The sequence below is a fragment of the Lemur catta genome, chromosome 11, assembly GCF_020740605.2.
Source record: "Lemur catta isolate mLemCat1 chromosome 11, mLemCat1.pri, whole genome shotgun sequence".
NCBI classification, from domain to species: Eukaryota; Metazoa; Chordata; class Mammalia; order Primates; family Lemuridae; genus Lemur; species Lemur catta.
In genome coordinates this window covers 45,965,351-45,989,054 of record NC_059138.1, presented here as the reverse complement: position 1 = coordinate 45,989,054, position 23,704 = coordinate 45,965,351, and the positions used below count along the sequence as shown (strand labels likewise).

The 23,704-nt window shown below is 35.1% G+C and overlaps 1 protein-coding gene across 3 annotated transcripts in view; it reads left to right on the top strand.

Moving 5' to 3' along the window:
- Positions 1 to 23,704, top strand: part of SEMA3E (semaphorin 3E) — a 243,017-nt gene that overhangs the window by 129,677 nt on the left and 89,636 nt on the right. For all 3 annotated transcript variants that reach the window (XM_045564701.1, XM_045564703.1, XM_045564702.1), the window contains exon 2: positions 13,638 to 13,798. In XM_045564701.1, the coding sequence (XP_045420657.1) occupies positions 13,638 to 13,798 (161 nt within the window). The remainder of the gene's footprint in view (positions 1 to 13,637; positions 13,799 to 23,704) is intronic.

Below are 23,704 nucleotides of genomic sequence, written 5' to 3'. Positions count from 1 at the left end.
AAATATCCTACAATTAGATTGTGGTGGTGGTTGCACAACTGTGAATATACTCAGATCCATTGAATTAAACATATTCAATGTATGGTATATGAATTATATCTCAATAAACCTGTTTGAAAAAAATGATAAGATGGAGGGCTAGGGGTACACTGACCGCAAGAGATACCCTGGAACTTTCTTGAAAAGTCCTTTTGCATTATCAGGGTTGTTGAGGTATGTTCTTCAGATGTGTCGTGGTTTCATAGTCATAGGACTCTCCAGAAAGATCACCATTGGCAATGTGGAAAGAGAAGAGAAATCGTTGTTGGAAAGAGAAGAGAAATAGAAGCTTAATGAACACATTGATGCACTTACATAAAAGAAGAGGTAAGACCTTAGGCAACTTCTGGATGAAACTCATTACTTTAACATCCATGTGGAAAGAAGTAAAAAAAAAAAAAAAAATCATTAAGGAAGACCTTCAATGCATTTAGTTCTCTTCCAGTAATAGGAAAAAAAAAAAAACAAAGAGAATTTGAAGAGTACGTAAGAGACAAATACATCACAACCAAAGCTGACTTCAGGACACTTTTGAAAGAGACCAAATTTATGACATAATTCATTCAGTGAAACTTGTGGAAGATGCTGGGATTGGCAGTCCCACAAACTGAAGTTGTCTGTCCATCAAGAGAACAGAGCTAAGTAGCTAATCCAAGAATCTGACCAGCACCTGAAATATGTAGATAAAATTTGCAGAATGATAAATGGTATCCAGGACTGGACCATGTGCCAGAAGAGAGGCATAAACTGATGGTGGCATAGGTTGATGACCCAATTGCCAGAGTCCACCCTACATCCCAGAGCCTCAGAGCCCACAGACAAAATAATTTTGAGTACTTTCCCATAATGGTAGTCTACTAATTAAAAATGCTTGCATGAGCCAATTTTCAGGTTTTTATATAGATATACATTAGTCAACCCATTACACAATGATCTAACAGGAGAAGCATTTCTGAACAGAGAACACTTTGGAAAGACTTTTCATTGTGTGACATGATTGATATGTTTTAATATAGGCTATCTCTACTGAATCTAAAACCTTGAAACTATAACAATTATCTTTTTATGAGGTGTGGAAGTTGGTGACTTTTAGTGATGTTTTTCCTGACAGGGGTGTACATGGAAAAGTTTTAAAGAGCATTATGTGGTTTAATTTTGCAAGATGCAAATATCACAGACTCTAAGAAAATCTAAATTTTTTTTTTATTTTGTGTTTTAAAGCAGGTAAAACACTGGAAATTGAATTATCTTCCAGAGGCTAAGATTACTGTAATGGATGGACATGCTTTTACCTTCATCTCTAAAGAATAGTTTATTTTGTCCACTTATATGCTTTGATTATCTCCTCTGAAGTTTTGTTGTTTGGCCAAGTCTTGCTTAGCCTAAGAGAAGATTTATTTAGCAATTTCTTTTCAGATATGGAACCAGAAAAGAGTAGCTAGTGAAACATTTTATTCATCATGAGGTGATTGTTATCAGTATTTTGGATTAGACAACAAATTACCTCCCTGGGTGTTCCCTGAATACCGTTCTCCTGTTTGAATGTTAAACTTTTGTTCCTAAAGTTTAATTTCCAGATGTTTGAATGTTTAGTTTATGTATTTGAACTACAATAAATCCTTTTAAATTAAAAAAATTTTAGTACAAAAAAAATTCAGATGTAAACAAAGCAACTTGAATCCAGTGGAAATATAAGCAATGGATGTAATGAGAAAAATCATAAAAAGTAAAGTACCCTAAGATATATGAAAAAATGCTTAACTTCACCTATAACAAGATACATTCAAATTTTATTTCCCTAATAGATTAACAAACATTCTAAACTTTAATTACACATGATTGTCAAGGCTATAAGGAAAGTTAGTCTCCCATATAGTAGTGGGATTTTAAAATGGTTTAATACCTATGAAAGCAAAGTTGGCAATATTTATAAAGATTACAAATTCATGTATCTTTTAATCTAGTAATTCCACTCAAACATTTATTTTACAAATATATTTGCACGTATATAGAATTGACATGTATTTATGTATATGCATTGTAGTGCTGTTTTCATAGCAAAAATTTGAAAGAATTCAAATGCCTGCTATAGGTGATCCATAAAATAAAATATTTTGCAACTATAACCACTCTCAGTTTTAATACAGGAAGATTCTCAAGATATTTTAAATGAAGAAAAGCAGGGTACCAAAGAGGGTTTATATTATTATTCCTTTTGGGCATAAAAAAGTTGGGAAGTTAATATCTAAACATCTTATTTGTTGTATATGCAGAAGAAACTCTGAAAGAATGCCCAGGAAATTAGATAGGATTAATCAATTGAGTGCAAAGGAGTGAGAACTAAACAGCAGGAGAGCCTAGATGGAAGGTAGTTTATCATTATAAACTCTTATCTTGTTCTGGGTTTTGAACCATAACATGTATTTTCTTTAAAATAAAAAAAAGGAGTGAATGTGCCTGATTTTATCAAGTACATAAGTTAAAAAAAAGCCTTACCTCTAAAATTAATTTTTAGAAATAAAATGAGCGATAGTAAAATCTGATTTGTGATATTTTAAAAGAATTATATTGATCCTTAATATCCCTCTGAAACCCCCAAAACAGTACCTAGCACAGTGAATATGCCATATGCAGCTGACCCTTCAACAATATGGGGGGTCCGGGGTGCTGACAAAAATCCAAGAATAACTTTTGAATTTCCAAAAACTTAACTATTAATAGCCTACTGTTGACCAGAAGGCTAACGGAACAGTCAATTAACAAGTATTTTGCATGTTATAAGTATTACATACTGTATTCTTACAATAAACTAGAGAAAAGACAATATTATTAAGAAAATAAGGCTGGGCGCGGTGGCTTACGCCTGTAATCCTAGCACTCTGGGAGGCCGAGGCGGGCGGATCGTTTGAGCTCAGGAGTTCAAGACCAGCCTGAGCAAGAGCGAGACCCTGTCTCTACTAAAAATAGAAAGAAATTATATGGACAGCTAAAAATCTATATAGAAAAAATTAGCCAGGCATGGTGGCGCATGCCTGTAGTCCCAGCTACCCGGGAGGCTGAGGCAGGAGGATTGCTTTAAGCCCAGGAGTTTGAGGTTGCTGTGAGCTAGGCTGATGCCACGGCACTCATTCTAGCCTGGGCAACAGAGTGAGACTCTGTCTCAAAAAAAAAAAAAAAAAGGAAAATAATAAGAGAAAATATATTTACTATTCACTAAGTGGAAATGGATCATCATAAAGGTCTTCATCCTCACCATCCTCATACTGAGTAGGCTGAGGAGGAGGAGGAAGAGGAGGGGTTGATCTTGTCTCAGAGTGACAGAATCAGAAGATGTGGAGAAGGTGGAAGGGGAGGCAGGAGTGGCAGGCACACTTGTATAAATTTACAGAAAGGTATATTAATTCCTGTCTGAATATTTTTGCTTTTTCATTTCTCTAAAAATGTTTCTATATGATATCAATCCTTCTTCCACCATTTGCTTTAGTTTCAGTGCCTGTATCACAGAAGCATGCATGTCATAAAACAAGTTAAAATCAATCCTGAATAATCAAAACACTTTTACCAGATTGTCTAATGTCAACCTGAGTTCTGGCACTGCTTCTTCTACATCTTCTTCCTCATCATTTGGCACTGGTTTGAAAGCACTCATCTTCATCAAGTCGTCTTTTCTAATTCCTGTGGTGCAATGTCTGTTATCTCTTGAATTTCTTCAAGATCTGTATCTTGAGAACTTTCACACTCTTACCCCCAACCCCCACCACCTTCTTTTTGGCCACATCCACAATGTCTTTCATGGTTTCCTGGATTGACTGTGTTGTAAATCCTGTAAAGTCATGCACAACATCTGAACACAGTTTTCTCCAGCAGGAATTTATTATTGCAAGCTTGATGGTTGTCACAGCTTTTCCCATAACAATGGTGGCATCATCAATGGTGTAATTTTCCAGACCCTCATGATGTTCTCTTTATCACGGACATCTTCCATAGATTGGCATTCCTTTCCATAGAGTACTGTGTGTAATGAGCCTTACTGGTTCTTATGATCCTCAGTTTATCAGCTGAATTAGAGATGCTGTGTTTGGGGGCAAGTTGACCACTTTGACACCATTTGTGTTGAAACTCATGGGGTTATGGGTGGCCAGTGACATTCTCCGATATCAAAAGAACTTGAAAAGGCAGTTCATTACTGACAAGGATACCTCCTGACTTCAGGGACAAATCATCAATGGAACCTATCTAGAAAAAGGGTTCTCATTGCCCAGGCCTTCTTGTACAACCAAAAGACTGGCAGCCGGTGTTTATCTTTTCTCTTCAAGTCTCAGGGGTCAGTAGCTTTATAGATAAGGGCAGTCCTGATCATAAACCTAACTGTATTTGCATAAAACAGTAGAGTTAGCCTATCCTTTCCTACATTAATCCTAGTGCTCCCTTCTTTTCCTTCCTAATAAATGTCCTTTGTGGAATTTTGTTCCAGAATAGAGCATTTTCATGTGCATTAAAAATCTGTTCAGGCAGATATCTTTTCTCTTCAATGATTTTCCTAATGGCATCACTGCCCCTTGGTTGGCAGAAGTTGCTTCTCTTATCTTGACATTTTTTAAAGCCAAACCACTTTCTAAAATTATCAAACCATCCTTTGCTGGCATTAAATTCTCCAGCTTTAGATCCTTCACCTTCCTTTTGCTTTAAGTTGTCACATAATGACTTTGTTTTTCTTGAATCATATTAGAGTCTGCAGTTATGCCTTTTTATAGAAATGCCTTTTTTTATAGAAATCTTGTACACACATAAAAGCTGTATTTTCAATATGAGAGAACTAGGTATTTCACAAAAAGTGCAGTTTTCATGCCTGCTGGCATAGCTGCAGTGATGGCCTCACAATTTTTTTTTTCTTTTTTTACAATGGTCCATAAGGTAGATTCATTTATCTTGAAATGGTGGGTACTCATAGCTGCAAACCTCAATTTATGGTACATATCAAACAATTCCACTTTTATTTTACTGTTATGACTTTTCCCAGCTTCCTGGTAGCACTTCCAGCATCACTAGTGGTACTTCCTATGGGTTCCAGGCTGTTATTCAAGGTTTTATGTTATTGCACTAAACATGATAAAAAATACATGAGAAAATTACACAAGAACCATAAGAGATCACTTTTTACTGTGACTTAAAATGTACTGGAGAGAGGAACTACTCAAGCAGAGGTAATTAGCATCACACCATGTTTTAAGGGGATACTCGAAACACTTGAGCTCACTGCAATATGGTAATACAGTATGCACTATAATTTTATGTAGTTATGATTTAATACTGCATCCTTATACTTGTTTACATGTCTCTTCACTGTGAATGTCAATAAGTCTGGGTTTGTGTTTGTAAGTTTTGATCAATTTTAACTTTTTATGATATATTTGTGTACATTTTATGGTAGAAAATGATAAAATAGACTAGTTTCTACATTTATTTTATACATTCATGACATATCTAAATTTTTCTTAATTTTGTTTGGTATTTCTGGGCTATTTGGTTCATCCAAGAGTTTTTTTCAGATTTTCACAAATCTCTAAAAATTTTTTCCAATGTATTTATAGTAGTAACATTCATTGGGCATCACATTGGTGGGAGGGGGGAAGAAGAGATGGGTATATACACCTAATGGGTGTGGTACACACCGCCTGGGGGATGGACATGCTTGAAGCTCTGACTTGGATGGCGCAAAAGCAATGTACTTAACCTAAACATTCGTACCCCCATAATATGCTGAAGTAAAATAAATAAATAAATGGGAAATAAAGGAAAAAATCTGGGTTGTAAGTGGACCCATGTACTTCAAACCCATGTTGTTCACCCAGTTTAGGGAACCCCCAGTAGACAGGTTCTATTTAGGCCACTGTTCACATAAGGCTTGCTCCTTTGGCCTCAAATGAAATAAAATATAATTATAATTAAACATTTAGGTGGTAATCAAAAATAAATTTTGAAATCATTGGATTTTAAGGAGTAGCACTTTATATTTTATGATTTTTGTTCAGTTAAGTAATTTAAATATATGCACATATACACACACGATATACATGGATAGATAATGATTCTGTGTAAACTTTTCTCACAGTGACTTCTTGTTCATAAAGGAGTTCAGAGACCTATACTCCAGAATATCATATACAATACTGAACAATAATAATTTACATAGGATAGGGACACAAGGCACCTTAAAATTCTGAATTACATTATTTTGTTTTCTTTAACCAAAGAAATAAGAGGCTATTCAAAGGTCTTGCCTATCCCTATGACATTTGAACTCTTTTGCTTTTGTAGGAAGTGGTTTATGATTGAAAAACTTGGGGCAACATAATGCCTATTGTATACCTTTGACTTGTGAGAAGGACAGAAGCTAAAAGTCCAAAGAACATATGAAAGGCTAGCCACTGTTCATTGCTGAAAAGAACGATTGGCAAATCATTGAGCTATCCCCTATTTACACTTTTTAAAAAGCTAATTGCTTATTTCTTTATCAATTTGTTTCAACATTATTACAAGCCCTTAGTGATCATCAGTCAAATCTGTCAAAATTATCAAAACATGTTATAAGAAAACTTTTCCTTTTTAATTATTAAAAAGTTAACAAAAATTTCTAGTGGCTATTTCTATATTTCACTTTCATTAACAATGCCTATCATGTCTGCAATTCAGTATTTTTTTTTTGGTTGAATAAACTTTAAAACACATATTGAATAAAGTAATTAAGTCAGAGAATAATGATAAATTTACTCGAAGTCCTAGGACTCAGGAAGTCCTTACTTGCCAGGTGACAGTGAAACAAGTGTGCATTCAAGAATGAAAACCCTTTCCTTAGGAATCTATTTTTATTTGAGCACTGAAAAATGTGTGCTCTGCCCTCCCCCCTAACTTACACATGGAAGTGTAGAATTTAAATATATTTTGACAAAGTGTAAAAAACGATCTCCATAATATATTGATGTCAGTGAGTTTTAAAACTATTTCCCTTGCAGGTTAAAAAGAAAGGCCATGAGAGGAAATGACTAAATCCTCAGAGTATATCTTCATTGACAGCTGATAATTAGCTTGCAGCTTAGCAATAATAATTAGTTCCCTCTTTAGAAAATTGCCGGATAAACCCTGAGTTGGTGCATTTCAGTTTCATCTTGTTTCTTTGTCCACTCCCTCTCTAAGTAATTTGTGTTATTTTTAGAGTAGGAAGAACTCAAGATGAGCTCATTCCTTTTAACTGAGTCAGCGCTGTCCATTATTTGCACTGTATTTTCTGGAGATTACCTGAGATTAGAGTTCCTTTTGTCCTTCTCTTCCTGTATATTTTCTGTTTCTTTCATACAGGCAGCTCGAAGCAGTGCAAAGGGATAAAGAAGTTAGCCATTGCTTGATAAAAATGCCAAGTGCATGGACTGTGCTTTGGAGCTAAGATCATTAATATGACTTAAAGTACTGGCTCTAAAACAAAAAAAGGAAAAATTCCTAAGGAGGGAGGAAAGCTTTTTGCTTGCCTTTATTTTGCCTTTAGTATGCACCAAAATCCTTTCAATACGTTTTGAAACTCTGTGGCAAATTAGGTAAACACATTTCAATTTTCTTAAAAGTAATGTATATAAAACTAAAAATGTCATGAATTAATGTCAAAACAATATGAAAAATCTGTAGTTATTTGAGACAGTTTATGAAATACAAAGTAAAGGTAATTAAAATTGGTATAACCTTGAATTTTCCTGTTGATGTTGCCATTATTATTTTGGATTATATCAATACAAATTATTGAATATTGAAAAAAATCTTCCATTCTACCTTACTATTTATATCAGGCTCTTCAAGAATGCATTCAATTTCTGACACGTTATAATCACTTAATAGACTACACTTTTTTTAGTTGCTTCTGTAGGGAGTTTTATATGTAATAGATTATGGAGTCATTGTCAGTAAGGAATAAACTTTTAACAAGCCAAACAATCTTACTCTTTGGGATCAGAAATGGGGATGACTAAGCTGTGTATGAGTTCACAATGATGATAGACACCCTATGGCATGTGCATTTCTAATAGTAAAGTTCTCCAGTTAATTTCTGTTGTTCAAATTTTGGCACTAACACTGATCAAATAACAACTATGCACTAAATTGCTAAAAACCTCTATTTTCCATGTAGAAATCAGGAAAAGTAATATTTCCAAGGTGGTGTCACAATGATTAAATGAAATAATAAATATTTAGCCCTTAGGGAGTTAAGCAATACATAACTCCTCAACAAATGTTAATTAATTGTTATTATCACCTTGAGAGTCAGGACTGGGAAGAACAGTATCCAAACACATGAGGAAATTTGGATGCATAAAAGAAGGAGGCATTTCCCACTCTTCCCCTTTTATCTATAAGATACAATTTTGTTGTTAATAAAATAATACATGTTCAATGAAGAAAATTAGTATAATACAGATATGTTCCATTGGCCTCTGGAAGAGATCTAATAGCAATAACCTGTATCTCATTTTTACTAGTTATTGTAAGTTTTTAAAAATATCATTTAAGTCTGTATTTTCATGTGCATTTCTTTGAATATTTAATGAGGCTGAATTCTTTTTATATGAATTCATTTTTCTGTGTCTTTTTTAATGACATACTATTTATAGAACAAAGGTGATCATTTTTTCTTGTTTCTTTAGTTTTTTCAACATATTAAAAGAACAGTTTATTTCCATACATGCTATATATAAGTATTTTTTCAGATCCTTTCCAAATAATTATGTTTCAGCTTCTTCTTTAAATCTTAGAATTCTATGATTTATCAAACTTTATTTTATCTTAATTGCTTTTGTGTTTATAATGCTTTTTAAAAATAAAGCATAATTCAATTCCTAAAAATGCCATATGAATAAGATAGATGTATAGTTCTCCATCCCAAAATAGATTGGAAATGAAAATATTCTTCTCTATGTTGATATGAAGGTTTATTCTCCAATAATATGAGTGACTTTAACAATCCAGTTATTATCAGGAAAGATGGCTCAAAATCGATTATTGAAAAATTCAAATTTTCATTATTGGCAGATATTCTCCAATATGTAATTATATTGAACATCTATAAACAGCAAGTTAACTTCTTTAGTCTACTAGAATTACAGGTTATAATAAATTTATGTTATTGTAAATTCATTAATGAATAAAGACAGACTGGATAAATTTGCCTGTGGAATTGAAATATGCTTCGTGGTGCTTGCTCTGATTCCATGTACATTAATTATAGGGACCACACTATTAACCATGTGGCTTGCACATTTGACCACAGATGGATAACTGATCACAAAGCAGCCAAGCTAGAGGAGCCAGCAGTCTATGAATTGTGAACATTGGCTGAATCAGTTCCATTCTTTTCCTTGAGAATCTGAAATGAGAGATGCAGGAACTATTGTCATCCAGAGGTGGGGTGGGAGCCAGAAGGTCATATACAACTGGGACCTAACAGATGTGTTTGGCCACGAGCAAACTAATGGACAAACCCTTTAGAATCAGTACAGTGAAGCAGTGGCATTAAGAGAAACAAGAAGCAAAGATGCAGCCTCTCCTAAGAGATAAATCGAGTTGGCTTCTATCAGTTTTCCAATTACCATGAGGCCAGGTTTTTTGTCCTTGGATTTGTATTACCTTAATTTAATCCCTATTTATTGCAATCATCAATGTCCTAACTAACATGACCACCCATGGTCATAAAGCCACTCTTGGGAGAGTACATTTTGATATGAGTTCAGTTGGCTTTTATTAAGGAATGTAATTATAGATAGAGGTAAGGAACTTGGCACCTGATTTCTTAGTGATTTTGAGGGTCCAACATAGTATTTTTCAGCATTCCCATTAAGACAACCTCAGGAGAAATTCTCTTAGTTCTTAATACCAGGTAATGCTCCTGAGCAATTGATAGTTTTCTTCTTCTTCTATTATAGTCACTTTTACTTTGGATTTTTGGAAGCCTGAGGTCAAATTTGGGATTCACTTTAATAGTGTATTGCATATTAGAGGATGATTCAGTTAAATTTATTCTAGCCTTTCTCATCTTAACTCTGTTTTCCTCTTGCCATCACTCCCCTAGAAATATATTTGTTTATTCAACTAAATATATTTGTACAAGTAATCTCAGACCCTTTTTGGGAAGAAGCAAATTGAATAATCAAATAAAAGTAGAACAATGGAGTTAATATTGAAAAAATAATAAATAATAAATATTTGTATGTGTGTGTATATATAGCACAAATATTTACCTATAATAGATAATGCTTCCTGACTTAAAGTCCAGGGTGTTAGAGAATTACAGCCAGTTAAAATGGATAATTTAGGTCTTAGGGAAACGTAAGGATCAACCTCAGGATTTATGCCTGTGGAAGTAAACAAGAAAAATATAAACAATTATTACACTGATAAGTTTTGTTTAGTGCTATGATTATAAAATAATATCTCTACTGACAATTCTGAACTTCTTGAGAATTCAATCATTGGCACTGTTCTGTTGTATGGTATTAGTCAGGATAGAGAGTGGCAGAATCATTCAATATACTTCTCTTGTACTGTGAAATGTTTAAAGAAAATTATAGCCTATTCATTATATTTTATAAGTTTTTAAAATGACTTCAGGAATTATTCTAGAAAGTATCTTTATGAATGAAATGATAATTTCTTGACTTATTACTCAAGTTATGTAATGATATTCAGTTTTATTATCTAAACATATCTTAGCAGCAATTTTCTGTGCGGTCATATGAATAAATCAGGCTAAATAATCTCCAAAATTCTTTATAACTCAAAAAATTATTCTTGGTCCTATAATTATTAAAATATATGAAAAGTTGTAAATGAATTTTCTAACTACTTCCCTTTAGGCAAGCTTAAATGTAGAACATGTGATGTTTAGACTCATTCATTGACCACTCACTCCTGTTAAGTTTCCAAAAATATAGGCAAGTCCTTTAAAGGACTCTGTAAGATATCAATATGTTGGGTTTGCTTGTTTGTTTTTGTGCAGTGTCTTATCATCTCCATCTTAAAATGAAATTTAGGCAAAGAATTAAGAATTTTAAAGGTGGAAGGGTAATGGACAGGAGAGGGACCCGATCAAAGAGTTTAAGAGGTTGCTCAAGGTTATCTAGGCAATTCGTGTCAAAGCCAGGATTAGAACTTGACTTTCCAGATTCTTATTCTACAAGACTTTCAGTTATAATATACACATCTGTTTTACTTTGTCATGTTTTGAACCTTTTTTCATTGTAATAGTGTATACCCGTAAGATAGTCATTAAATTTCTGGGTACCTGAGTTTTCCATGAGTAAAGTAAAAGACATTGGCAATCTAAATCATTATACTGTGGTTGCTTACTGTTTTAGGAAAAAAGTGATAAATGTGAAGACCCTACAAAGTTTGCATTTGTTGAATGCACACTTCAGTTCTTTCCCTTTTGCTTTCTCCATATTATGTATGCACAGAAACGTGTGCATCTTTGTGGTGTTGTAGGATAGACTTGACATAGAGGAGGAGGATGGGTCAGAAGAGAGATAACATATCAGAATAAAATCAAATTGATGGTTTAATAATTATTTTCTGTTATTATTGACAAAGTAATGGGAACTACCACCTTTAGACTATTATCAATAGAATTATAATATGCTTAGCAAAAATTGGCATGTCATAAAAACAAGCAGAAATTGGTATCTATCTTGCCATGTGTATACAGAGGTGACAAGGTACTAAGGACCTCATCAGAAATCAAGGAAGGTCATCCCTAGATGTAATTCACTCATGGAGTGCCTCCTTTACTGATGGGGCTGCCCCTCATTCCAATTCAAACATTTTTTTTTTTTTTTGTATTGGCACAGATTACTCCACTGTGGCAACACTTTGTAGGGCGTTCATATTTTCATCCTTTCATGATTTTCTCTTATTTCCCAGCAAACTTAGTCTCCTAAACTCTGCTCCTTAGTAGTAACTGTTGAAGTCTACAAACCTGTTAATTGTAGCTAACATATAATCATATTTTTTTTTATCAGTTGTACCTGTTTGGGTAATTATTTCACTTTGCATAGAAATTGGAAAACTTTAGCAAACTATTGGAATAACTGTGGAAACTTTTCTGGGAAAGAATCTACTTGGCAACCCTAATAGAAAATCATAAATGCCCATATATAAAGACAAAGTATAATGGGAGCAGACGGCTTAGATCTTTATTTTTGTTGTGATATTGGATTCCAAAATGTGCTTGTCTTGCTGTATGTCAATGCCTACTAAGGAAAACAGTATGATTTTACCTTGACAAAATTATTAAATAGGAAAAAATTTGTCTTCCTGAGTTCAAGAACCGTTAATTTCTCAAACTCCTTTTTCTCCCCCTCTTCAAATAAAGTACCTGCTATTCCTTCCTTCTCACCCTCAAAACTTGATATGACTCAATATCTTAAGTTTTACTTTTACAAGAAATATATTGATTTTAGCAGTATTGCTTCTTTTAAACTAAAATATTTAAACTTAACCCTACACCACAAACTCTAGGGCATCAACAGTTTCAGCATAGAGATATGGACAAGAAATTCATTGTTAATAGTGGGAAAAAGATACTTCATAGCTTGTTTCTCAGAAACAGAAGGTGTAGACATGGGCAAAATGCTATAGTTTTGTCCTTTTTCATGTAGCTTTTAGCTTCTTGGTCATTAAGATATCACATTCTCTGTCAGATGCAGTAGACATTGGCCTTTGGAAAAGGGCGTTATCTTCTAACTTGTGAATATTTCCCAAGGGTCATCCTTCAGGAATTCCTTAGTGTTCAGGGTCTAGTCCTTGGGGCAATATTCTCTCATCACCAAAGGCTCTCATGTATCATTTTATCAACCTTAAGTACTGCACTGACATATGCAATTAAATACCTTCAACAAACAAACAAATGTACACATGAGAGGTTTGCCAGATTCTGACTTCTTAAAATTAAACGCATGTAGCTAAAACATACAGTTTTAAATTTCTGACATAGACATGAATACATGAACATTAACCAAAATCACAATAGTAGAAAATAGATCCCCACCAGTTTTATCAGTGATTCCCCACTGTCCTGAATGTTACCATGTTAAAGCCTCCTTGTATTAACAACCCTAATCATTTCCAGACTTGGAAAATTTGACTTTGGATGTGACTTTTAAAACCAATTTCAAGTAAAAACATTATTTTTCTGAGTTTGTGTTCATCTGGAATTAAATAAACACACTTTGGGTGGGGTTAGTGTAGATTTGGAATTTTGTTATAGTTTAGATAGAAGTTGTAAAATACTTTTCCACATAGTGTCTTAAGGATTGCCAAAGATGATATTTTTCTGTATTTAAAAACATAGAATATTTATTTTACATGTTAAATTGACTTGAAGTTTTTAGATTCACAAATGTATAAGATTTTAATTTGTGCACATTAAAATTTATTGCCAGTATATTTGTGATAAATGTTAACTGCTAAGTCCCAATAGAGATGAAAATAGAGCTATGAGAAAATGTTATGAAGGTATTTGCATTTCCTCATGTCTTTAGTGTACATATCTCTTTATATTTCAGAACTCTTGGAACTGAACAGAACATCAATATTTCATAGCCCTTTTGGATTCCTTGATCTCCATGCAGTGCTGCTGGATGAATATCAAGAGCGACTCTTCGTGGGAGGCAGGGACCTTGTGTATTCCCTCAGCTTGGAGAGAATCAGTGACGGCTATAGAGAGGTAGAGAAACACCAAACTGTATTTCAGGAGGGGAAGAAAAGGGGAAAATTGCAAGGACACTACTTGCCTTTTTTTTCATTGTGTTGATGACTTTAAAATTTTCAATGATTACTTTGTTTAAATAAAATATTCATTAAAATGAAATCATTTTCAGGAAAGTTTTGAAATCATCATGTATGAACTTTCCTAGCACACCACTGATATCTGGATTCCCAAAGACTCTTGCCTGGTGCATTTGACATTCCTCTTGCATGGTGGCCCTTGTCACCATACCCACTGTCCTGAGACCTGGGTTTGGAGCATGCTGAATTACCAGCAGTTCCTCTGAGCTTTATTACTCCACAATCTAAGCCTGAAGAAGTAATTGATATATGATCTCAATATAACTACCTCATGTAGTTCTATTCGTAATATCACTCGTTTAGGTGATGCTCCTTTAACCTGGTGGAAGAATACCTTATATTAAAATAAGTAAGTGCCCAACATCTTTTGAAAAAGGTTTACTGTGATAAGGAGAAAAATGGTTTTTAGACTATATACTTGTGCAGAGTAGAATTGAACTAATTTTTTTTAGAACCATATCAATCTTACATGAATCATATAGACATATTTAGAACATAGTATTTTGGGCATAAATTCATGCATTATGCAATATACTTTTTTAAAAATTGGTTTATTTTTATGTTTGTCAAATGAGCCATGTCCATATTTTCTAAAGTCATTTATAATTTTTTATTTTTAATTATTATGGGTACATAATAGTTATATATCCTTATAGGGTACATGTGATGTTTTGATACAGGCATACAATATGAATTAATCAAATCAGGATAATTGGGGTATCCATCACCTCAGACATTTAACATTTCTTTGTGTTAGGAACACCGATTCCATCTAAAGTCATTTTTTAAAAATTATAATGAAAAGCGTCATTCCTTGGTCTTGGCCAATTCACTATTCCTAGGGGAAATCATTTTAAACTTCAGTGTTTCTTCTGGTTCTTACCTCTACATTTCAAAATAACATTTGTGTGCTGTTCTTTATAGATATCTTTGGTTTTAAGCAATATCTGTTAACTTTAGGGAAGATGAGGATTTTAGCTTTCTTTTCTTGCAGTGCCACGCCTGAAATATCTGTGCACCACACCTCACCAGCGACCCTCCACTCACCTATTCTCCATTGTCCCAATATAATTAGGCCACCATTTTTGCTTAAATAATTATGTCTTTACATTATTATAATTAGAGAAATAGTATTTACTACTAAGCCACATAGTATACGTTTTTTTATCTCTCTCTCTCTCTCTTCAATTTTCTAGTTTCTCCTAGAATTAAAAAATATTCCATTTTCCCATTTGTTTAGAATCTTATATAAGTTTCACTAATTTTTCACCAACCTCTTCACAGGAGATTTTATACTCCTCTTAATACAGAAAAACATATCAGTGTTTATCAGTTAACATTGTTTTTATTTTTATTTATTTCATTTATTTTTTTTGTAGAGACAGGGTCTCACTATGTTGCCCAGACTGGTCTCGAACTACTGGTCTCAGGTGATCCTCCTGCCTCAGGCTCCCAAAGACATGTGTGTTTTGGTTTTTATATTAAAGATATCCTTCATGGTCCTATTGTCCTCCTGGAGCTTAGCTTCACCACCATTCTGGAGCACGCTTTTGGCCTCTGACCTGTGTAGAACATTAGTTTCCCAGGTTCCCCACCTATTTGGATTTAGTCTGACGTGTTGCTGAAGCATATCCTCTCCTAGCTTTTTGAAGAAGTCAAATTTTGGTCTTCTGTATTTGAAAATTTTACTAGTCAAAACTTAACACATGATTGACAGGTGGATATAAAATTTTAGGTAGAATTTTGATGGCACTTCATTGTTTTCAAACTTTCAGTATAGCTGCTGAGAAATCTGATGGTATTCTAATTTCAAAGTGTTGGATGTAACTTGTTTCCTACCACCCAACTCCTGAGCCCATGTATTTAGAATCCCCTCTTTAATCTGTGTGTTTTAAAAACCTTCTCATGTTTGCCTTAGAGTCAATCTTTTTACATCCATTGTGCTGAGACACAATGGGCCTTTCTACTAGGAACCCCATAGCCTTCAGCTCTGGAAAATGCTCATTATTTCTGTGATGTTTTTTCTTCCCTCCATTCTCCTCTTTACTTTCTTTTTGGGACTCATATAAATCAGATTTATTTCCCCTTTATTGTCTGGCCTTACTGCTTATCATAAATACTTTGAACAGTTTCTCCCAATTTCATCCATACCCCCCCCCCACTGTCTAGGCTTCTAATTTCTGAGAATTTCTGAAGTTCTTTTTTATGAATCAGCTTGCTTCTTGGCTCCTCTCACCTTGCAGGCAGTTAGATTTTCGCTTTTCCTAGTGTGCAAAGCCAGTCAACACTTGCCCATATGTTTTAGGGTTTCTAAAATGTTGCTGATATTTCTTTGGCATCTATACTCCAATTTTATTTGTCCTTTTTAGATTATGCCTTTTTAATCTTTTTACTATCATTTTAGTAGTTAGAGGATGAAGTAGAAACAATTATGTAATATATATATGGAGAGAGATTAACATAATATAATAAACACACACACGTGTATATTATGACCTCTTGCCAGTCAAGTTCAATGGGTTTTTCTTTCATCTCTTGGTTGATCTTTTATCTGCTTCAATCCTAACTAGCCCTCTTTTTCTTTCTCTCACTGATACCATCTACATACTCTGATTTTCTGTGAGGGAATATCTAAGCTAGGTATCCTAAGTAAGGCTGCCATACATTGATCTTCACATTAAAATGGATAGTATGTGAGCATTAAAAGGTCCTCTAAAAGATCTGGCATCCTAGAAGATTAAGAACCTTTACATTAAGGAAGTGGTTCTTAAATTATCCTTGGACCAGGATATTATATCACTCTCAGAGTGAGTTCCTGGAACACACATTTAGAACAAGTTTCCTAGGTGACTCTTATATGCACAAAATTTCATGATAATTTTCCTGAGCTGTTGTTTTCTATGTGGATCATAAGACCAAGAGGTAACATCTCCTTACGCTAATGTGATTTCCACTCAGAGTAGGGGAGATTGAATTGCCTACTTATTCTCATTTATTGTTTTGCCCTAATTGTACCCTCAGGGCTTTAATGCTAGAAAGACAGTCTTTTATAGGGGAAATGATCTGTGAAGACTATATAAGGGTAGAGGACCTGGAGTGTGATGTGGTTTTATAAACCGCATCTTAAAGAACTAAATAGAGTAGCATGCAGCATCAAGCTTCAGGGTGCCATAGAGCCAGGAGGTCAGAGAAAGTAGCTATAAAAATTTTAAATTAAATGACATCATGCACTCAAGAGGAAATCCTCATTTTTCAAGACTTACACAATTTGGGGGAACTTTTCAAGTAATAAAATTAATTCAGACTTCTAAATTTCAAAATTGCAAAGACAACTTTCAGGTCCAACCTAGGGGCAAGTGCCAGGAAGAAGTCCTGAGACAAATGCTTTATTAGCTCTGAAGTAGCATCATCTCATCTACATTTATTTTGTACTTGTCCTGCCTGTTTCTCCAGAATGATTAGCAATAAAACTCTCAGTAGGTTTTTAGTGTGTTTTTAGTAAAAGCAGAAAGGGAGTAAGGTTTACTTCATGATATTCTGTTTAAGAGAGTGGGCTTACGAAAAGGGTTGGTTCTTCAGTGCACTTCAGGCTCTGGAGATGTAATGTGTCTGCTTTTAGGTCAAGCCCTCCTCCTGTCTTGTCAGGACCTTGCTCTCTTGATTATTTTGCCTGCTATTGTATTTTTTCAATCTCTCTTGCTTTGCTTTCTCTATCCTTGGGCTTCTCAATCTTGGTATTACTGACATTTTGGATAATTCTTGGTTGGGGATAGGGGTGACATGTGCACTGTAGGATATTGGATCCCTGGTTTCTACCTGCCAGTAGCACCCTCCCTGTAGCCATGACAATCAAAAAAATTCTCCAGAAATTGCCAGATATCCCCTGGGAGACAAAATCACTGAGTCATGTCAAGTCTACCTTACATATCTATAAGCAGGACTCAGACTCTCCCATTAAAGACATATACATACACACTGAACTATGGATCTATCTGGTGATACCACATTCCTCTTTCTTCCTTCCAATCTAGCATCTTGAAAATGTAGCCAAAGCTTATTTTCTTTACGTTCTCACTTTCTATTTATTTCTTAGCTTTAATATCTTTTAAAATGTAACATTTGGTACAAAAGAGGATATAAATAACATAAATATGTTAGAAAGTGTAATAATAAAACTAACACCTGTGAATTCATCATCCAACTCAAGAATGAGAATATCACCAATCCATTGCAGGAGCAGCTACCTTCTTCTCCTCCCTATTTCCCTGTATGTGCCTCCTGCTGCCCAGAAGTAATGACTGCCTTGGATTTTATGTTTATCCTTGTTTTTCATTTTTGAAAATATTTTATCATATATTTCCATTTACAGTATATATTGTCTGTGTATGTTTCCTTATACAGTATACTATTTTGTGTTATTATTTTCGAGCTGTGTAAAAATCACATATCATAGTATGTTGCAGTCTTCTGTGATTGCTTTTTGTTTTCTTTTATTCAATATTATTTCTTAGATTTAATCATGTTACTTGTACCCCAACTTTTTTTTTTTTTTTTTAAGAGACAGGCTCTTGCTCTATTCCCCAGGCAGGAGTACACTGGTGCAATCACAGCTCACTACAACCTCTAACTCCCGGGCTCAAGCAGTCTTCCTGCCTTAGCCTGCTGAGGAGCTAGGACTACAGTGTACCACCACACCCAACTGTTTATTTATTTATTTTGAAGAAACAAGGTCTTGCTATATTGTCCAGGCTGGTCTCAAACTCCTGACCTCAAGCGATCCTTCCACTTCGACCTCCCAAAGTGCTGGGATTACAGGCATAAGTCACAGCACCTGGCCTCTTTCCCCATTTATGAAATGGCACTCCTTCTGCATGTGCTCTAAATCCCACTTTGTTAGCTTTTCTTAAGGATTGATTATTTTCTGTCTTTTCTACATTATCATTTCTTCTTTTTCTCCCTATAAAATCAAGAGCAAATATGGTTTGTATTTGTACAGGGCTGCTTAATTTTTTTGTGATTCATGGATCCATTTGGCAGTCTGGCAAAACCTGTGGACCCTTAAAGGCACAAAGTAAATACATAGAATTACAAAGTAAAATATTGGAGTAAATTTACCAGAATGTAAATATATTAAAACAATCTATCATAATATTTAAATAATCATGATATGATAACCTGTACCTTCTTTATTAACATATTAGATAATAAGACCTAGCAACAGGTCTCACTCATAAGCACCATGATTTCAAATTAATGTGAATGTTAATGATATTTTGAGATAATTGCCACAACTGTAAAATAACATTAAAAATATTTTTTATTTCTCTTAGCAATTAAACCATAGATAGTGCTAATACTACTGTAGTTTCCTTTCTACATTTAATGATAGAAATGCTAAATTTCAGTCAGAAGTTAATGTAACTAATGATGTATTTTTTTTTTTTCTAATTTCTGAGTTGGTGCATTTTCTGAATTCTTCATTCAGGCCCCAATTAATTCCTGCTGTGTAATTGTCATTTTATAAAGCATTTTAAAAATCTTTGAGTAAAAATAAATACAAATTTCTCAGCTTAGCAAAGATAGTCCTTCATGATCTACTCTTGTCTGTCTTTTTAGCCTAATCTTCACTTCTCTGCACTAACACATGGATACTTGTCCCACTTCTATTTGCTCTTCATGCCTCCTCAGCCTTATACACTTCCCTTCTTTGAAATAACCTCAAACATACTCACTTTTTTAAAGCTACTTTCTTTCTCTTCTAACCTAGATTTTGAGGCACTACTTGCCCTTCCTTATCCCTCAGTCTGACTTTGATTCCCGTATTGTATTAAAGTTGGCTGTTTACTTGTCAGTCTACTTTATAATATGGCTTTTTAGGTACTATGTTTTATTCATCTTTGAAGATGTAGGTGCTAAAAGAATGTAGACACTAAAAGAATGAGAAAGTGTATCTGCTGCTAATCCTAACATGGTCCAATAAATCTATTCTTCTTCCTGTCTGCCCTCTTGCAAATCTCATTGCACTTATTGTCAGGACCACTCTCAAACTAAATATTCTCTAATTTCTGTTAAGGTAATTTTGTCTTCCTTTTACTCACCTCAACCCACCACCCCCACCCCCAACTACCTACCTACTATCTACCCACTTCCCCTCTGGCAAAGAGAGTAAGGATTCTGTTTTAAAGTGTAGTAATTTTAACCTTGGCTGCACATTAATAAACCCCCGAGTATCTTGTAAGTAATATCTGTGTCTTGGCTTCTCCTCACGTGAAGACGAAGTAGTGGTACTTTTAAAAACCCTCACAGGTGATTGTAACGTGCATCCAGAATTGTGGAATGCTAGAGTATTATGTATTCCTGCATGCCCCGGAAATACTAGTCCTATACGTGGTGCTAAATAAATAATTACTTTCTGTATAATAAACTTATAGGGGGGAGGGGTAAGATGGCAGACGAGAAAAACTGCCAGCCAGAGTGTCTCCACAAGAAAGACAGATTTTAGAAGAAAGTGAAAAAAAATAGACAGGCAGACAAACATAGATCAGATGAGGGTCGGAAGGAAGGGTGCCTGAAACTACAGGAGACTCCATAGGAAGAAGTTGCTGAGGAGAACCGGAAGGAGAAAGTCCCCTGAGTGGCTTGGAGACCAGGGACAAGGGCAGGTGAAGTGGTTAAATTTCCCCTCCCTTGCGTCTCAGACTGTTGGTGGGCTCCTGAGCGGTTGGAGAGACCTGCTAACACCAGCCCGGAGACGGCTGCTGCCAGTGAGCGGTGAGCCTCTGGTGGACGGGGCACCAGGCTCCCAGCTCCCTCAGGGCACCTCGTGGCCTGCAGACGCCAGCCAATTGGCAGGCGCCATATTGCTTCATTCTCCCCTCCCCTTTCCCTACCCGTGGCTGCCAAGAGAGACAATTTAGCCACCACCCGGAGGCATCTGCAGGGAACGGGACCTTTCCTTCTGGGGCCCTACGGTGGGCTGAGAGGTACTCAGACTGTGAGCTCCCTACCCACTGGCCCTCCCAGGCACAGAAGGTATATTTGTGAAGGAGCCTACTGAGGTGTGTGTGCCTTCATGGGCAACGCTCCTCCCACGGGAGGGCCATCTGCCCAGCTCAGGCTGCGATCCTGGGCAGGGAACACCCTGCCCCGCATCATAGCCAGGGGAGATCCGCTGGCTTGAGGTCCTGCCTGCTGGCAGAGGCCAGGGAAAAACCACAGAATAGGGGAGGGTGGAAAGGAGCAAGGACTGCTCCAAAGTATAGGTCTCAGACAGCCCCACCCCCACAAGCAGACTTTTTGGCTTAGTGGGTCCATTTCAGCCCCTCCCTGGCAGCTTTGCCCAGAAGTGGAGAATATACCTTTGACTCCTGCTAACAGCATTTGTGGTGCTTGAGGGCAGACTCACCCAACCCAGCTCTGCCCAGCCTCACTCCCCCACCTGCCCCCACTGAGGTAGTCCCAGGGCCCCACCCACCATCTGGGCACTAGAGTTTTATTCTAATCCTCTGGATATTTTACATGATCAAGTTTTCCATACAGCACCTAAAAATACTGAAATCATTTCTGTATTATTTTCTATATTCTCTGAGAAAAACTTATTTCCTTACTCATATTCATCACATATATTCATATATAGCATAACAAAGCATTAGAGATGGTACATTCGTTTGTGTTTCTTTATTATTTGAAAGTTTGTCCTCATTTTTTCTGATCATTTCTAGAGTGAGGTACAGCTGACCATCAGTTACATTTTTCTTAACCTTGACAATAAACACTAACATATTAATGTTAGTTTTTATTTTAACTTATTTTAATTTACTTTTAAGACTTTTGAAAACAGCAGAGTGCAATGGCAAAGAACACAGATTCTATAGGTGGGTTGTCTGGGCTCCCATGTCAAGTCTACCATTTGGATGAATTTTTGGGCAACTTATTCTACATCTTGATTTCTTAGTTTTCTCATCTGTGAGAAGTGATAATCATAGTAGTTTTTTCTTAGCTTTTTTGAGGGGCTTAAATGAGTTGTGAAGTGCCTGAACACTGCCTGAAACATAGTAAGCACCATCTAAATATTTAGTCTTTATTATTTAAATTAGATTATTCTAATGTGCTGCTATTTCTAAGTGAAAGGAATACTACAGATTTTTAGGATTTATCTGAGTTCTAGAAACATACATGGAGATATATGAAGTATGCAAAAATGAATAAAACAGTCTCTACCCTAAAACATTTATAACATAACAGTCAAGGTACATAGATACACATGTATTACAGACATCACGATTTGAGTAGACAATAATAAAGGTCCAAATAAAATGCTAAGAAAGTATAGAAAAGCTTGGGGAAGTGGTTCCTAAAGGACATACAGTTTAAACTGGGCTTTGAATGATAGAATTTTGATGAGTATGGCAGTAAGAACAAAGTAGGTAGGGGGAGGAAGGACAGAAATTTTAAAGTAGTGTGGAATAATGACTAATATCGTTGGCTGAAACAGATAGGTGGGGTGGGGGCACGTGGATGAGAACAGGGCACGCAGTGAGAGTTAAAGATGGAAATTTGGCTGAGACTAGCTCATGAGGAATATTGACTGCAATGCTCTTGAAACAGAATCTTCTAGGCAATGCAGGAGTCACAGGAGAATTCTGAATATGGACATAAAATAATTCAAATTGTAGTTTAGTGTGATTACTTTAACAGCAGCATGTTGGATAAATGAAGGAAAATGAAAATAGAGCCATGAAGCCAGTAAGTAGCACTTAGAATTTAAAACTATGTACATTTGTTTAGGAAGCCATCATTGAGAACCAGGCTACTGCTCTGGGGTGAACTTCCTGTCTCCCAAATTGGTTGTTAGTGGGCCATTAGTTCTACTAGTTCTGCTTTTTGTAATGAGGTGTTTCTTTCCCCCATGGTTCTTAGTCCCTTTGCATGATTGCACTTTATGCTAGTAATGGTTATGAACTGGTAGAACACTTAGTTGTTGGTGAACAGTAGTGAAGAAGAACCTCTGACTAGTACTAGAAGGAACTATACTTCCTTTGTTTCCTTATGGCAAAGGTTGAGATCCCCAGGAGACTCCAGTATTCAATCACAGGTAACAGATTAGCTTGTCTACGTTCTGTCTATATAGCCCCTTATGATCTGTACACATTTGAAAAATACTAAGACTTTTCAAAAAACAAATCAAAATTCTCTGGAAGATACCAATACTAGTTTAAGGTATAAAATTTTCTTTCATTTTTCCCATTTTATGAAAAAATTTAAAATGGTTATGTTTATTTAAGTTATATTTTATAGCAACTCATAGAATATTCCATATTTAGCAATAAACTTTCAGTTCAAGAAACTTTGATCTACAGTTTCTCTCTTTCTAAGTTTCAGCTTGTTTTTCTAAAACTGTTCTCACCATTATAATTTAAAGCTAAGTTTAAACTACTTACTTTGGATACCTATAGATATGATAGCTTGATTAGATAATTATATTTATAAAAATATGTATAGTTTTCTCATTCATTCAAACTTATTGCATCAAAGGTGGAAAAAATCTTGTATTTTAGAATTTAATATTTTATTGAATAGAAAGGCATTAAAATATAATTTACATATAAATGTGCAAATGTGATATTTCACATTAATGATACTAATTAAGTAAATTTCATCCATACAAAAGGGCATGCATCAGACCACAAATATTTGTGTAGTTATAATATTGTTCTAGTTCAACTGCTTTGAAGAATAAGGCTTTCAAGTATAACTTTTGTGTATAGTCTAAAGGATTATAATT